The sequence below is a fragment of the Thunnus albacares genome, chromosome 24 (genome assembly GCF_914725855.1).
Source record: "Thunnus albacares chromosome 24, fThuAlb1.1, whole genome shotgun sequence".
Classification (NCBI taxonomy): domain Eukaryota; kingdom Metazoa; phylum Chordata; class Actinopteri; order Scombriformes; family Scombridae; genus Thunnus; species Thunnus albacares.
In genome coordinates this window covers 11044249-11061849 of record NC_058129.1, presented here as the reverse complement: position 1 = coordinate 11061849, position 17601 = coordinate 11044249, and the positions used below count along the sequence as shown (strand labels likewise).

At 36.9% G+C, this 17601-nt stretch overlaps 2 protein-coding genes across 3 annotated transcripts; one reads left to right on the top strand and one right to left on the bottom strand.

Annotated features, from left to right (window-relative positions):
* Positions 1 to 2479: 2479 nt before the first annotated feature.
* LOC122976385 (OX-2 membrane glycoprotein-like) lies at positions 2480 to 17216 on the bottom strand. Its single transcript, XM_044344842.1, has 2 exons — positions 16850 to 17216; positions 2480 to 2566 (listed from the first exon to the last, which is right to left on the bottom strand). The coding sequence occupies exons 1-2, from the start codon at positions 17154 to 17156 to the stop codon at positions 2493 to 2495; spliced, it is 381 nt and encodes a 126-aa protein (XP_044200777.1). The 5' UTR covers positions 17157 to 17216; the 3' UTR covers positions 2480 to 2492.
* LOC122976366 (OX-2 membrane glycoprotein-like) lies at positions 4295 to 10354 on the top strand. Of its 2 annotated transcripts, XM_044344815.1 has the most exons (8): positions 4295 to 4431; positions 7981 to 8062; positions 8309 to 8650; positions 9244 to 9528; positions 9609 to 9638; positions 9745 to 9838; positions 10014 to 10035; positions 10153 to 10354. In XM_044344815.1, the coding sequence occupies exons 2-7, from the start codon at positions 8008 to 8010 to the stop codon at positions 10033 to 10035; spliced, it is 828 nt and encodes a 275-aa protein (XP_044200750.1). In that variant the 5' UTR covers positions 4295 to 4431; positions 7981 to 8007; the 3' UTR covers positions 10153 to 10354. The 2 variants fall into 2 exon arrangements, with proteins under 2 accessions (XP_044200750.1, XP_044200751.1); XM_044344816.1 differs by lacking the exon at positions 10014 to 10035 and having other exon boundaries at positions 4323 to 4431.
* Positions 17217 to 17601: the final 385 nt, after the last annotated feature.

The following is a 17601-nucleotide window of genomic DNA, read 5'->3' as shown; positions in this document are numbered from 1 at the left end:
CAACACAAAAAAATCTAACGCCAAGTTAAGAGGAAGCAACAAAACCACTGCTTGATGAGAAATGAAGATTATGAGAAAGTATTCATGTTCAGAAATATTTAATATATAATCAAGAAAAAATAAATTAAATGCTCATAGTTTTACAGAAAACCAGAATCTTACAGGAATCATACACATTCACTATTTACATTCAGTGTAATTTCATCTTTGTCTTTGTCTATGACTATTTAAAAACCACAAGAGAAGTGACTTTACAAATTAATTTTGCCTCCTGGCTTGCATTTAGGATAGCTTTTCCCATGTTTGTTCAATGACTAATGTTAGCTGAGCTGACACATCAGATAATAAGACAAAGTTACAAAAGAAAATTCTACATTACTAACTAGTTAAATACCTGTCATTCCCTAATATGTTATCACAGCCAGCGGTCAGTAACAGAAGTTTCTGAATGCACAAACCTAACATTACTGTACTTCAAACTTTACTCTTCCCTGGCCTGGTGGGTTACTCAAATGGCTGAGATTGGCTGGATGACCAATCATGTTTCTAACACCTGCAGCTGCAACACACCTGTCTGTGTATCCTCTTAATGTGAATAAACATGTTTTGTACTGATTGTAAAACTCTCTGAGACAAATTTGCAACTTTGGGCTACAAAAATAATACTGATTTGACAAAGAGGCAAGTTAGTGAGAATCAAAATAAGTGACAATACACAACAGGATGGAGGCTGATCAGAAATAATTAGGAATACATGATAAATATATGCAAGTGAATGATGATAGTATGAAAGTGTGTTACTCATAAATGTTTGTAATTGTTGCTCTGGGCGTAAATTCATCTCTGAGTCCCTGTGTGACAAACTGAAGGATTTAAGAAAAGTTAAAGCTGAACAAACATTCATTTCAATATTAACTCAGACACAAGTATTACAATAGATATTGACTGAAAGACTTACCTGTTGTTATATTTTCGTTTAAGCAGGACATCGATGACTGCAGCAACACAACCACAGGCCAACACCACAAACACAACGATCACAGTGGAAACTGAGAAAAAGAGGAACATTTGTCATATGAAACAACATTCATAATGCAACTATCAAATGGGAAGTGGATGTTAGTGACAGGAGACCATGTGAATATTCACTGAATCACTGTTATCTGCTGTGATCAATGTAACGATCAAAGTGAAATCTATGAGAAAAAGAGGAAAAAATGTGATATAAAACACTAAACATTCATAAAGCAACTACAGTTTAAATGTGAATTTGGATGAAATGTGAAACTTGAGACAACTTTAAGATTAACTTACTCTTATTGGATCCAGATTCCTCATCAAAATCTGAAAAATGAAATCCAATCAGAATCATAAAGTGATAATCAATTTATATATGCGGTTTTGAAAGTGTTTCTCACCATCAGTTGGTGATGGTTTCACTGCAGGAATCTTCTTAAACACCTGAATTTCAGGGACTGAGAGCAGTCGTGCTGTACATCCAACCTGTGTGTCGTTTCCATGGAAACCAGACAGCACAGCTGTAGTGGTGACGGTGACTGTACCGTTGGTGTTGGTGACACTGACTGTGCTGTTGTGAGAGAAGTAGAGGTCTTGTTGTGGGACATTCAGAGTTACTGTGGGAGCAGGACGACCTGTGGCCGAGCAGGACACAACTGTCTCTTCAGTAGAGTTTGATTCTCTGATTTGTAGAATGGGTTCATGCAGCTCTGCAAAGACAAAACATTAAAGAAATACTGTTTCACAAAGACATTAAAAAATATCACATGGAGCAAGTTGCTGTTTTATAACATTATAAATCAAATATATTTGGGCTTTAGACCGACTAAAACAAGCATTTTAAGAAATCTTTGGGTTCTTGGTCATTGTGACATAAGTTGTTTCTGTTTCCTGTGCACAAAATACACAATAGGGCAGCATCTTTCATTTTTATGCCTTACAGTACATTTCATTTCACAAACTGAGGAATGTCTTCTTACATTTGAGATATAATAAAAATCAGCTTTTATGACAGTTAGATGCAAAATGTGTGAAATGCAGAGTATGTACAACATACTTTTAGTGATGTCAAGTATTTGCATTTCATGGCAAAATGACGTCAAGCAGACAATTTAACAGTCATCATTTCTAACTGCCATCAATGTGAAACAAGTTAAAACTGTAATTCACCACAAATATGTCTTCAAAAGTGAAGAAAGGAGCTCACCATAGAGTTGGAGGCAGGTTCTGCCTGTCAGAGAACCATCAGGATACGTGTTAAACAAACAGAGATAGCAGCCTTCATCCTGATCCACCACCTTCCTGATAACTATGGAGCAGTTCTGCAGTCCAGCATCTTTAAATTCCACTTTCCCCTGAAAACCAGCATTCACTGTTTGTCCAAACTGTTTGTTGTAGGTGGCCAAATTCTTGTTCTTCCCATCAGGTGAAAGTTTCTGCCATGTGACCTGAAGAACATCTCTAGACTCCATGAGCTAACAGCTGAGATGGACATCTTCTCCTACTGCTGCCATCACAGTCTGCTGTGTTTGTATCACAGCTGTTAGACCTGCATGGAGGAAAAGAAATATGGGGTTTAAACTGTGTGTGTACTTTAGGTTGATGTGAACATTTCAATACAATTTTGGTTATAAATTGATACTTAACTACTCAAAATGATTTACATCATGATGGGAAAACTCCAATAAGAGGCAACCACCCCCCCAGTGCCCACTAGGACAAAAAAAATGCAGCCCTCTAAGGTGCCCCCACAGTATGATAAAGTGCCTTCTAAGGTGGCCACACAGAGGAGAAAAAATATCTATATATAAGTTCTGTAATGACTGTGTAGCTATGGGTAAATCAGGATGAAATGCCCTATAGAGGGCCTCTATATGTGACAATCTGGAATGAAGAGTCCTCACGGTGTGATGGTGCCCTGTAAAGAACCCCCAAAAACAAGAAAATATGAGGTGCCCTTTAAATGAAGAGGATGTAATGCAGTGCTCTATGATGCTGTTGTAATGGGGTGAGCTGGAGGTTCTGTATGGGTGCCCTTCTAGTGAGCAAGAAAAAAAAAGGGCAATTTAGTCTAGTTTAAGTCTAAAATATTGAAGTGCAGAATTGGGTGCCCTCTCAATGAAAATGTGTGCCCTATAGGGTGCACTGTATGGGAAAAAACGTTGTGAAATGGCTCATTGAATGTATCAGGTGCCGTTTATATTTTTCATCCCTGCCCCTGAGACAGCCTGAGTCCATCACTGCATGTAGCTGTTTTTGAGACACTTATTCATCGTAATTCAATTTCTAATAAATTACACGTTACTTTTTTAACTTAGTTTGCTGTAAATAAAAATTGTCACCAGCAAGAAACATTCACCTGTCACACTTTGAATGTGGAAAACAAGAATAAATCAGCAGGATTCAATATTTCTTCTCAAAACATTCACTTTGGATTAGAGTTAAGAATACACAGGAATCCTCCACGGTGCTTTCAGTTTCAACAGAAAAAATGACTTCTGTAAAAGTACAGACTACTGTAACATCTCTCTCTTACGTTTTTCCCAAAACAAAGAAGGTTGTCAAGACTGCAGCTTGTGTCATCATTGTCGCAAGTTTCAACTCAATTATACTGTTCTCTGTTGGTATCAATGTAAAAAAAGTTACTAATAGAATAAATATAGGTCTACATATGAAACAGTAACATACATTGATTTGTTTCTAAAATGCAATATAAAACAGCGAATTACGTCTCTGAGTCCCACGATGTAATGACGATAATATCAAGTTTCTTTCTTTGTTAGATTTAGGGAACGTCCTTCAAACACCACACTCAATGTCACGTGTGTGTGTGTGTGTGTGTACGAGGCAAAAAGGATGACGTCAGACATCGAGGCAGGTGTCTTTTCAGTTTCATTACCAGGCAGTGACAGAAAGGCAATCCAAATAGGCAAACAACGGGTGAGAACAGGTGAGCTGAACATCTTCTCTTCTTTTTCACACCACATTTCAGCAGCAATAACAGTCCATAAAAGGGAGGGTTTTTGTTTTTTAAAAGGGGGAATTCCCCCATTTTGAGACTGTGGGTGGTTGTCGTTATGCTTCGATGCTTCCTCGCGTCCTCTCTCCTCTGTGACCCGGAAACCCATGCGTCAACAACCGCCTTCAGCGAGGTGAAAGTGGCCAATCAGATTGTAGGGGTGGCACTGGCCCCTAGGCCTATAAAACCGCGCATGGTTTTTTTTCCCGTGCATTTCGCGCATTTGGCACGACATGGATGTGGATGTGCTCCTGGATCAACATCCACATTGCGGTCATGGATCAACATTGTGATCAATCGATCACAGCCATCTGACATCATCAGTGTGCTGCTTCTGTGCTTCTCTCAAAATTTATTTGTAGCCCCAGAGACATTCGTGCTTCTTTTCTTCAGAGGTAAGCTAACTTTTCCTAATTAGGGCGTGAGCCCAGAGGGCGAAGACCCTATTGTTTTTCGTGTGTTTGTTTCTTTCTTATTCTTCCTTTATTAATACGCCACTTTAACTCTAAATTTGACCTCCTAAACATGCTCAAAAACTCACCAAATTTGGCACGCACATCAGGTCTGGTGAAAAATTTGATAAAATGTAAAAATTAAACCCCAAAGTGCCAAAATGTGCTCGAGAGCGCCACGGCCGCCACGGCCCGTAGGAATGTCGTAGAGAGATCAAACCAAAACTCAATTATTCATCTCATCAAGACCTACAAATCATACACTGACACCGCTGACCTAAGTCCAACAGGAAGTCCGCAATCTCAATTTCAAATTACGATTTTATGCCAATTTTGTACCTTGAATAAACGCTATCTCCTCCGAGGGCGTTAATGGTATCGTCTTCAAACTTTAATACATGACTTATCACACTGTGCTGAACAAAAGTTATTAAAAACTTTGTAATAACTCGAACGGTTTAGATCTAGTAAGCCCTGAAAGTTTGAGTGCGACATTACACCTTACAATGTAAACCAATGGGGAGGCAATCTCTGGGCATGGACTTTGTGCCAAACTTGGGCGTCTGGCGTCTAAACTATAAGTCCGACCACTTTCAAACCTGTATCAATGGATTCGCGACGAAAATTCCTACAAAAAATGTGATTTTTTTTTATGTAGGATTTGGCCAAACTTATGGGACTTATGAGGATATTTCACAAGAAGAGTACACTGATATCCTTCTCTCCAGCTGAGAGGGAGAGAGAGAATGGGAGGGGGGGATGGGTAAAATAAACATCTACTGCCTGTGACAGAAGCCCTTAGACTGCGCCACACCCCAGCTACTTCGTGCTTCTACACATCTGACAGCAGTGTTCAATCCTTACTTTTTTTTCAAAGAGTACATGTGCTCCTAAATGAAAAAAATTAGGAGCACACTGAAAAATGTTCAAGTAACAGTTTCTTAAAGAAAACAATTCATTACATACATATTTACAATTTATCACATACATATTTAAACTCTGTGTGTATGTAAATAAAAAAATTTGTTTTTTGGGGGGGTGCTCAATTATGGCAAAAATCATAATCACAATTATTTTCATTCAATATTGAGATCACAATTATTTAACACGATCACTTTTTGACTGTCATTTTTGCCAATTGCCGATGTTCATATATGCACATATTTTTTCCACTTGGCTGAGGAGACTATTACACACGCAATCATATATTGTACTAATGATCAAGAAAGACTATAGCCTATATGAGGGAAGAACTTTAATGCTGAGCTACTGAACTCCAGTCTTCCCAAGTTCTTCCTTCATATATTGTCTTTCTTGATCATAGTATAATCTATGGTTGCATGCATAATAGCCTCCTCAGCCAGCTGGTAAAAAAAATGTGCATATATCGGCATCAGCAATCGTCCACAATGAGTTGGAAATATCAGCATATTGGATATTGGCAAAAATCCAATGTCGTGCATCCCAAATTAAAAGTCTTTACATTCCTAAAAATAGACTTGATGAAAATTAGGAAATTGATTTGTTTTACACACAAACTCATCAAGAGTTTTCAATTTACTAATTGAAATTTTAATGAATTGGCACAAAACTTGCATGATTTTTATGACACAGGTGTGAGCAAGGCAGCCATGTCTCACCCTGCAGATTTGATGTTCGCCATGACAGAGGAAGTTGCTGTAACTTTATTGTAAATGCTCCAATCTGCACCAAACTTTACATGGTTGATAAGACTCCCGGCCTGAACGCGTGTACATGACAATATTCCATCAGTGATGCAAATTGGCTGAATAGCGCCCCCTACAGAATTTCAGTAAAGCAGCCCCAACAGCAGGCAAAATAGTGGACAAAGGAAGTGATGTTTATCTCCTTCTTGCACTGTCTGAAAACAGCTCGGGTCTGAAGACATCTACATGCCCGTCACAGAAGCCGCTGCTTGCAGCTTTAATGTATTTGTTTCTTTCTTACTCTTCTTCTTTCTTTATTATTACACCACGGCAACCCTAAATTTGACCCCCTAAACATGCTCAAAAACTCTAATTTTTAACCATCCAACAGGAAGTCCGCAATATGCCTATCATAGTACGACTTTGCGCAAATTTTGGACCCCCAAGAAACACTATCTCCTCCAAGGGTGTTAATGGTATCGGCTTCAAACTTTAATATATGACTTATCACACTGTGCTGAACAAAAGTTATTAAAAACTTTGTAATAACTCGAAAGGTTTAAATTTTATAAGTCCCGAAAGTTGGAGTGCCACATTGCACCTTACAATGTAAACCAATGGGCAGGCAATCTCTGGGCATGGACTTTGTGCCAAACTGAGGCATCTGACGTCTAAATTATAAGTCAGACCACTTTCAAACCTGTATCAATGGATTCGCGATGAAAATTCTTACTCAAATGTGATTTTTAATGTAAGATTTGGCCAAAGTCATGGGATTTATGAAGATATTTCCACTAGAAGAGTGCTCTGAAATCCTGCTCTCAATCTTACAGGGAGAATTGAATTGAATTTATCAATTTATTAATAGTCAGAAAACTGAACAAAATCCTTAACTGCATGTCTTTTAATATTTTATATTCATCTTTACAGTTTAATACCTACCCGGAGGTGTAGCTGTATGAGCTACTACAGGGTTAGCTAGAATATTGTTCACTAACAATAAAGGGGGTAAAGATACTAAAAGAGCCCTAATTTTGCTGTGGTCAGAATAATTCATCAATAAAATGAACATTGTAGTTTTTTAAAAAATGTAAATACAATTATTTAATAATTCAATAGCATTTTTAGAAATGTGCATGGGTGCATGGCTTTTTGGTGAGTGAATGAGTTATTTGCAGCACACATGGTAAAGAGAGAGATGCTTATAGTATGTTCCATTACATCGTTGGACTCAGAGATGTAATACCATGTTAAATATTACATTTTAAACACAAATCAGTGTATGTTACTGTTTCATATGTACACCCATATTTATTCAGCCTGGTTGTCAGAATAAAACGTTGGCATTCTACATTTCAACACGTGTAATACGTATCAAATCAACATTTCTTAAGTGACGTAGTTCACATGAGATCTATATGAGTTGACTTTCTTATTATGAGGAGGAGGAGTCGGTGGATGCTGGATGGTTAGGAAGTTTCTTGGCAGAAAGTTGAAAGTTGGAAATCAGCAGAGAGCACGGTTCTAGCGAGACGTCAGGACATTTGTAGCCGTTTTTATTTTATTTTTAATTTAAATTTTAACCCAAACCATGATATTTCCTTAAGCCTAACCAAGTGGTCTTTGTGCTTAAACCTAACCAGATCTTAACCACAACGTTGCAGCACCATAAAACATCATTATTCAATGGATAATGGCCAACATTGAAACGCTGACATTCAACGTATCCATGGTTTGCAGAAACGTTCGATGCCAATGTTTTCTTTGGTGATTGGGTTGATTTTGATTTTCTAGTGATAACTTTTCATTACATTGATACCAACAGAGACCAGCATGATCGAGATGAAGCCTGATGACACATACTGCAGTTATGACAATCTTTTTTGTTTTGGGGGTCTTTACAAAAGGTAAGAGAGATGTTACAGTAGTCTGTACTTTTACAGAAGTCATTTTTTACTACTGAAATTGAAAGCATCTTGGAGGATTCCTGCATCTTTTAACTCTAAACCAAAGTTAATATTTTGAGAAGAAACGTATTGAATCCTGTTGATTCATTCTTGTTTTCCACATTCAGTTTTTATTTACAGCAAACTAAGAAAAAAAACGACATAGATAAATTAGTTTGAACCTCATATTTCTTTTTCTTCATGCAGGTCTAACAGCTGTGATACAAACACAGCAGACTGTGATGGCAGCAGTAGGAGAAGATGTCCATCTCAGCTGTCAGCTCATGGAGTCTAGAGACGTTCTTCAGGTCACATGGCAGAAACTTTCACCTGAGGGGAAGAAGGAGAATCTTGCTGCCAACAACAGATACGATGGGCAAACAGTGAATCCTGGTTTTCAGGGGAAAGTGGAGTTTAAAGATGCTGGACTGCAGAACTGCTCCATAGTTATCAGGAAGGTGATGGAGCAGGATGAAGGCTGTTATCTCTGTTTGTTTAACACGTATCCTGATGGTTCTCTGACAGGCAGAACCTGCCTCCAACTCTATGGTGAGGACTAGACCTGAAACTTATTTTCTTTATTGTTGGCATTTCTTCTGAAATCGATTGATTAATCCACTAATCGGTGCAGCTGTAAGGACTTTTCTGCGTTATTAAACATTTGAGACATTTCCATAATCGTCAAATTGGATTCTGTATTTCCAGTATTAACACATTCTTGCCGTAGAATTACTTTAACCTGTTTCATAGTGAATCTCCACTCTCACTTGCAAATAGATGGAAGATTAAAATTATGTTTATTTGTTTGTCATGAAATTGATTTTTTTTTTTTTAACCGTCACACATGACAATAACTGTATTTTCACACCACAAAATGCAAAAAGTGCAAAAAGAAACATAAACAGTGCTTGTGTGCATTTATGTTCATGTAGAGTATTTTCATATAGAGCTGCAACAATTAATCAATTGACAGAAAACTGAAACAGCATGAAAGTGACAGATGCTGCATCACCAGTAGCAGGTGATTCTTTCTAGGCCAAACAAACTAACATACTGGACACAAAGTATCATGTCAAAGCTGATGTCTTTGTAAGAAATGAATTCATGTGAAACAGTATTTCTTTAATGTTTTGTCTTTGCAGAGCTGCATGAACCCATTCTACAAATCAGAGAATCAAACTCAACTGGAGAGACAGTTGTGTCCTGCTCGGCCACAGGTCGTCCTGCTCCCACAGTAACTCTGAATGTCCCACAACAAGACCTCTACTTCTCTCACAACAGCACAGTCAATGTCACCAACACCAACGGTACAGTCACCGTCACCACTACAGCTGTGCTGACTGGTTCCCATGGAAACGGTGCACAGGTTGGATGTGCAGCACGACTGCTCTCAGTCCCTGAAATTCAGGTGTTTAAGACGATTCCTGGTGAGAGACACTTCCAAAACCATAGATTTTATAGATTGATTATCATTTTACAATTCTGATATTTGGTTTTCTTTCTTCAGGTTTTGATGATGAATCTGGATCCGATAAGAGTAAGTTAAACTTAAAGTTGTCTCAAGTCAAAGTTCACATTTAAACTGTAGTTGCTTTATGAATGTTTAGTGTTTCATATCACATTTTTTCCTCTCTTTCTCACAGATTTCACTTTGATTGTTACATTGATCACAGCAGTGGTCGTTGTTTGTGTTGCTGTAGTCGTCACTGTCCTGCTCAGACATAAACATAAGAACAGGTAATTTCAACTTTCAACTCAATATCTGTCTTGTTGTGATACCAGTGTCTCACAGTTAATATGGTAATAATTTATTGACATTAAGAAAATACACAGAGCTTAAAGAATCTATACAGACAACACCTATAAATAAATAATATATAAATGTTCTTAAATCCTTCATTCTGTCACACAGGGATTCTGAGGAGATCTTATGAGTAAGACAATTTCATAATTATTCATTTGTACATATTTATCATTAATTTCCTCTCCAGAAAGTGATGTATTGTAATAATGTGAGTGGAAATTGACTCATGTCTTGTTTTTATCTGAAGGTCCAGAACACCTTTATGAGAACGAGCAGATCAGTCGATGGACACCTCACAAAAGAGATCCAAAAGGGGAGAAACCAGAACCACCATCAATCCTGTTTAGTCATAAACAACCAACAAGACTGTAGTTTCAATATGAACTATTCACTGCTATTATATTCTCTACTGCCAATGAAGACAACAATAAAGGACCTTTTAAAACCTTCATTTTCTTCATAATGTCATTCATTCAACTGTGCATCAATGTCTGCTGCAGATTTTTTCATAAGCAATTGCACAACATGGCCGCTGGAGGTCCCTGTTTATACAGATTTACTGTGGAAGTGTTGAGACATGAAGTAACTAAATCCAGGATAGTCTATGTCAGAGCCATATAGAGATTTATACAACAGAATATTTGGCATTTTCATACAGTGTTGTAAAGTGTTGTAAAATATGATTTATTTCTGCAAATATAGTTTTGCTTTTGAAAGTAGGACAGGCTGCAGGTAAAGTACTGAACTTTATTATAGAGACTGAACAGTGATGTTAAAAGTGAAAAATAATTTGTGTCACTTTAAGCTTCATGTTAACTCATAAATGTTTGGCTGGTTGGTTGTGATGAACACAGATGTTGAAAACAGGCAAAGAACACGTAGCTGTTTTCGAGACACTTATTTATATTAATTAAATTTCTAATAAATTACACATGTTGCTTTTTTGTCTTAGTTTACTGTAAATAAAGATTGTCACCAGCAAGAAACATTCACCTGTCACACTTTGAATGTGGAAAACAAGAATAAATCAGCAGGATTCAATATTTCTTCGCAAAACATTCACTTTGGATTAGAGTTAAAAAAATATCCTCCACGTTGCTTTCAATTTCAGCAGAAAAAAAGTTATTACCAGAATAAATATAGGTCTATATATGAAACAGAAACATACACTTTTGTTTCTAAAATGTAATATAAAACAGCGTCTCTGAGTCCCACGATGTAAAGAAACGATCCAGTCAGGCGGAATAACGGTGACATCTGTTTCTTTCGCTTTTTGTTGCAGACACCTGCGACAATGAGTGATGAAGAGGAGACAAACACGAAATTCCCTGGACAGCTCCAGCAATCATGGCCGTCGCAGAATCAGCACCTTGGACAGCGTTTGTGACACTTTATAGTTTGTAATGTTAAAAAGCTCCGGCAGTTTAAAATGTACCCAATACATTTATCTTTGCCGGTGTCAGAGATCTGAGAACAAGACACACTTACAACGATGTACGAAGAATATAGACACAGATGAGTTCATCAGACAACAGCGTGTTCTTAGTGGACCGAGGATAGGACTGGTGAAGCTATGACATAACCCCTTTCAGACAGTCTTTCCCCCAGCTAACCAGCCTCCCATAGTAAACACATTCCCGCCCACTCGGCTCTCATTTACCAGTTCATCATCTCAGCAATCAAGACCAGCTGAGAACGATCAGCTCACAGAGTCTGTCAGCGGCAACAGTTCAGATCAGGTAAAACCCATCAGTCTTTGATTAGTTGTCACAGCCCTCACAAGAAACTACAACATAAGTTCACTACAGTATTATTCAAAACTATAGAGGCCAATTCGGTTTTCTTCCTTTTTAATATTTTGTTGCATATGATGTGAGAGGCTGAAAAAACAAACATTTACATATGTTAAATATACATAATCCTTTCCTATATGCTATTTTGATGAAAGGAATTATGAGCAATACAATGTTGGAGATGTAAATGTTTCTGTCGCAGGTAAATTATAATAAAGTAATGAATTGTAGGCTACAGTAATTCTGATACCTGATGTGACAGATTAGAAACACTGACATGATTTTATCAAGCAGCAAGTTTCTGTCTGCAGTCTGCAAGGCCACAACAAGTCAGGCCCCCTTATATGTGTGTGACCCTCTGAGGGCTTTCTAGCTCTCATCTGTTTCTCATTGTGGTGTTCTTGTTTTCTTTCATCTGTTCAAATCTATTTTAATCAGCTACTACGAAGAAAAAAATACTTTGAAGCATAAGATATGATGTTCAATGAGCATTTAAAACGCAAATTTGCATAAAGAATGAGGAGGACTAATTATTGACAGAAAAAAAGTTCTACAATCTACAATTAAAAAAAGAAAATGATAGTTTATCACAACATTACATTGATACATTTTATAATAATGTTTTACCCTATTTATGTGCAGTGGTTTTAATTATTCATCAGATCATTAAACAAATGGAAAAAGGCTTAAAACAGTAATTTTTGTCACCTTGTGTCCAGCTCACCAGCTGCTTAACAGAGATGTGATGATTTATCAATGTAAATCTAGCTGAGCCTTTTTTGGATCAAAATGTTACTGTATGTCATTTCACTGGTAAGTTGATTCTTCTCAGCAGGTGCAAAAGGAGAAAAGCAAAACCGTGCAGAGCAGTGTGCATGGAGCTCCGTCACTGCTGAGTACTAAATAACTAAACTAAATAATTAAATAACTAAATAACTGAAAGTGTTATTTGGCTTAAATGTCCAACTGTCATGAATATGTAGATGAATATGACCTCTGTGGACAGCAGGGTACTTTTCTCATCTATAAAGAGGATAAATCTGCATTACTAGCACAATCATACATTGGAGTTACTCACTTTTGCAGTGTGTACTTTCCTGTGGGCTATAACAATACATTTACTGCACATAATGAATAAATGCACAATTTGTCAGCATCAATATTGGCAATATTTAAAGTGTATGACGATCATGCTATTCCTGCTATGTTATCAATCTTATGCAGACAAGCTCAGAAGGGTAATTAGCCAAAGTATTATGTAAATAACTGTAAATGAGGCAGATGTAACCAACTAGCTTCAGAGAACAGAACAAATCTTTTCCACACTGTATGAAAATGCCATATATTCAGTTGTATACATCTCTATATGGCTCTGACATAGACTATCCTGGATTTAGTAACTTCATGTCTCAACACTTCCACAGTAAATCTGTATAAACAGCGACCTCCAGCGGCCATGTTGTACAATTACTTATGAAAAAATCTGCAGCAGCCATTGATGCACAGTTGGGAATAAATGACATTATAAAGAAAATGAAGGTTTGATAGCTCCTTTATTGTTGTCTTCATTAGCATTAGAAGACATAATAACAGTGGCAGCAGTAGCAGTAATACCAATTTTAACCAACACTTTCCAAAAATCACAGAGGAAGGAGAAAAATGTTTCATGTCACACAAAGTCTAACATGTATCTGAGGATCTATCAATAAATGTCAATCTTGAAAATTACTAGACTGGAGCTTCCTTCTGATGGTTTCTTTATTTTGTAACAAACATTTATATATATATATGCATAGTCCTTTCTATATGTTATTTTGAAGAAAGGAACCAACTGTAACGTACATTATAATAACGGATTTCTTTTTCTTACCTTTTGGAAATACCTCCACCATAAAAAGGAAATATAAGACTGCACGGTTTGTCATTGCTGCTGTATGTACACCAAAATTCAAACAAAGCGCTTTGCAGATGGGTCTGATGTGAGAGGCTGAAAAAACAAACGTTTATATATGTTAAATATGCAAAGTCCTCTCCTATATATTATTTTGAAGAAAGGAATTAGGCTTTTTCATATGATCAATACAAAGTTGGTGATGTAAATGTTTCTGTTGCAGGTTACCATCATAAATTAATAAATTGTAGGCTACAGTAATACTGATTCCTAATGTGACAGATGAGAAACACTGATGTGATTTTACAAAGACTGTCCTTTATTTAGTAACATCATGTCTCAACACTTCCACAGTAAATATGTACAAACAGCGACCTCCAGTGGTCATGTTGTGAAATTGATTTTGTGCAGCAGACATTGAGGCACAGTTGAGAAAAAATGACATTATGAAGAAAATGAAGGTTTGATAGCTCCTTTATTGTTGTCTTCATTAGCATTAGAAGACATAATAACAGTGGCAGCAGTAGCAGTAATACCAATTTTAACCAACACTTTCCAAAAATCACAGAGTAAGAAGAAAAATGTTTCATGTCACACAAAGTCTAACATGTATCTGAGGATCTATCAATAAATGTCAATCTCGAAAACTGCTAGATGGGAGCTTCCTTCTGATGGTTTCTTTATTTTGTTTTATGTTAATTTAACACAAGAAAAATACATGTTCATTTTTTATATTCATTCATCTCTGACATTACTAGGTTTGTATGACAAAACAAAATAAAGTAAATAATGCAAAGAACAAAACCATAATCTATTTACATTTTTTTAAAAATATGTAAAACCATAAGAATTTATAAAATACTTGATAAAGTTTAAAGTCCCAACAAACAGAATCCTCCACTGTGCTTCAATTTCAGCAGAAAAATGACTTCTGTAAAAGTATAGACTACTGTAACATATCTCTTACCTTTTGAAAAGATTCCCGAAACAAAAAAGATTTTCATGACTGCAGCTTGTGTCATCATTGCTGTACGTTGCAACTCAACTACACTGATCTCTGTTGGTTTCACTGTAAAGACAAAAGCTATCTATGGTTATAAATAATCACATTAAGGGCCATTTACTGACCAATTCTGGCTCTACAGTTGTCACGTCAGCGAAACATAAGCATAACATAAGCCAATGAGATGACATATATTTCATATACGGTAAAAAAATAATACAAAAACATCAAAACCTCTGTGTACATTAATCTTTTCGATCTGGAGATATAAGATGAGAGATTCATCTTGTTCAGGACACATTTTGATTCTTTTACAATGTCTGAACATTTTACCAACACATGATTTGATGCAGCTTTGTTCAAGTCTGACTGACTTTGTATTGAAACTACAGTCTTGTTGGTTGTTTGTCACTAAATAGACTTCTGACTGTGGAAGATGATGGTTCTGGTTTCTCCCCTTGTGGATTTTTCTTTGTCACCTGATCTGCTTGTTCTCCTCCTTCATTAAAGGTGTTTTGTACCTTCAGATAAAAACAAGACATGAGTCAATTACCACTCACATTATTACAATACGTCATACATATTTCTATCACTGAATGACTCTGACAGTTAACAGTTATGTGGATAAACAGGCTGACTATGAGTACACAATGGACCATGAAGAGTAAAGTGCATCAGAATCAGCTTCATGTATAAATAACACATTAGTTAGAGAGATATAGAGACAGAAAGGAACTTAAATACTAAAATAGAGAGAAGACAGATTAAATCATTTTCTGAAAAAGCAATTAATAATTAATATGAACAAGTGAATAATTATGAAATTGTCTTACTCATCAGGGTCTTTCATTGGTTCTTGTAGCATCTTGATCTCCTCATCATCCCTGTGTGACAGAATGAAGGATTTAAGAACATTTATATATTATTTATTTATAGGTGTTGTCTGTAAAGATTCTTTAAGCTCTGTGTTTCCTCTAAATGTCAATAAATTATTACCATATTAACTGTGAGACACTGGTATCACAACAAGACAGATATTAAGTTGAAAGTTGAAATTACCTGTTCTTATGTTTATGTCTGAGCAGGACAGTGACGACTACAGCAACACAAACAACGACCACTGCTGTGATCAATGTAACGATCAAAGTGAAATCTATGAGAAAAAGAGGAAAAAATGTGATATGAAACACTAAATAAAAACAGAAAAAAGTGTTGCACACTCTATTGCCATTTATTTCACTTTATATTGATAACGTTCGGGCCCTCAGGCCTTCTTCAAGATCAGTCATGGACTGAGAACATTTTATTTTGATGAGAGAAATACATATAGAGCCAGAGTGTGCAACACTTTTTTTCCTGTTTTTGAATCTGCTTCGATTCTGCAGCCCTTGGTGTGCGTTACTTTTCCACTATATATGGAACAGGAAACATTCATAAAGTAAACTACATTTTAAATGCGCATTTTGACTTAAGACAACTTTATGGTTAACTTACTCTGATCAGATCGAGTTTCCTCATTAAAAACTGAAAATTGAAACCCGATCAGAATCATAAAGTGATGATCTATCTATAAATCTGATGATTTGGAAGTGTTTCTCACCATCAGCAGATGATTGTTTCATCGCAGGAATCGTCTTAAACACCTGAATTTCAGGGACTGAGAGCAGTCGTGCTGCACATCCAATCTGTGCACCGTTTCCATGGAAACCAGACAGCACAGCTGTAGTGGTGACGGTGACTGTACCATTGGTGTTGGTGACATTGACTGTGCTGTTGTGAGAGAAGTAGAGGTCTTGTTGTGGGACATTCAGAGTTACTGTGGGAGCAGGACGACCTGTGGCCGAGCAGGACACAACTGTCTCTTCAGTAGAGTTTGATTCTGTGATTTGTAGAATGGGTTCATGCAGCTCTGCAAAGACAAAACATTAAAGAAATACTGTTTCACATGAATTCATTTCTTACAAAGACATCAGCTTTGACATGATAATTCTCCAGGGTGAACGTGTTTAACGCTGGAATTACATAATCCAGTTTGACGATTATGGAAATATGTTTAATAATGCAGAAAGGTCCTTACAGCTGCACCAATTAGTAATTAATCAATCCATTTCAGCAAAAATGCCAAAAATCCACTGGTCCCAACTTCATTAATGTGAATATATCTGATATTAAACTAAATTTTTTGATGGAGAAAATGATAAATTGAGAAAATAATAAACAGATTAATCGATAATGAACTTTCAAGTCTAGTCCTCACCATAGAGTTGGAGGCAGGTTCTTCCTGTCAGAGAACCTTCAGGAAACGTGTTAAACAAACAGAGATAGCAGCCTTCATCCTGCTCCATCACCTTCCTGATAACTATGGAGCAGTTCTGCAGTCCAGCATCTTTAAACTCCACTTTCCCCTGAAAACCAGCATTCACTGTTTGTCCAAACTGTTTGTTGTAGGTGGCCAAATTCTTGTTCTTCCCCTCAGGTGAAAGTTTCTGCCATGTGACCTGAAGAACATCTCTAGACTGCATGAGCTGACAGCTGAGATGGACATCTTCTCCTACTGCTGCCATCACAGTCTGCTGTGTTTGTATCACAGCTGTTAGACCTGCATGGAGGAAAAGAAATATGGGGTTTAAGCTGTGTGTGAACTTAAGGTTGATGTGAACATTTCAATACAATTTTGGTTATAAATTGATACTTAACTACTCAAAATGATTTATATCGTGATGGGAAAACTCCAATAAGAGGCAACCACCCCCCCAGTGCCCACTAGGACAAAAAAAATGCAGCCCTCTAAGGTGCCCCCACAGTATGATAAAGTGCCTTCTAAGGTGGCCACACAGAGGAGAAAAAATATCTATATATAAGTTCTGTAATGACTGTGTAGCTATGGGTAAATCAGAATGAAATGCCCTATAGAGGGCCTCTATATGTGACAATCTGGAATGGAAAGAGTCCTCACGGTGTGATGGTGCCCTGTAAAGAACCCCCCAAAAACAAGAAAATATGAGGTGC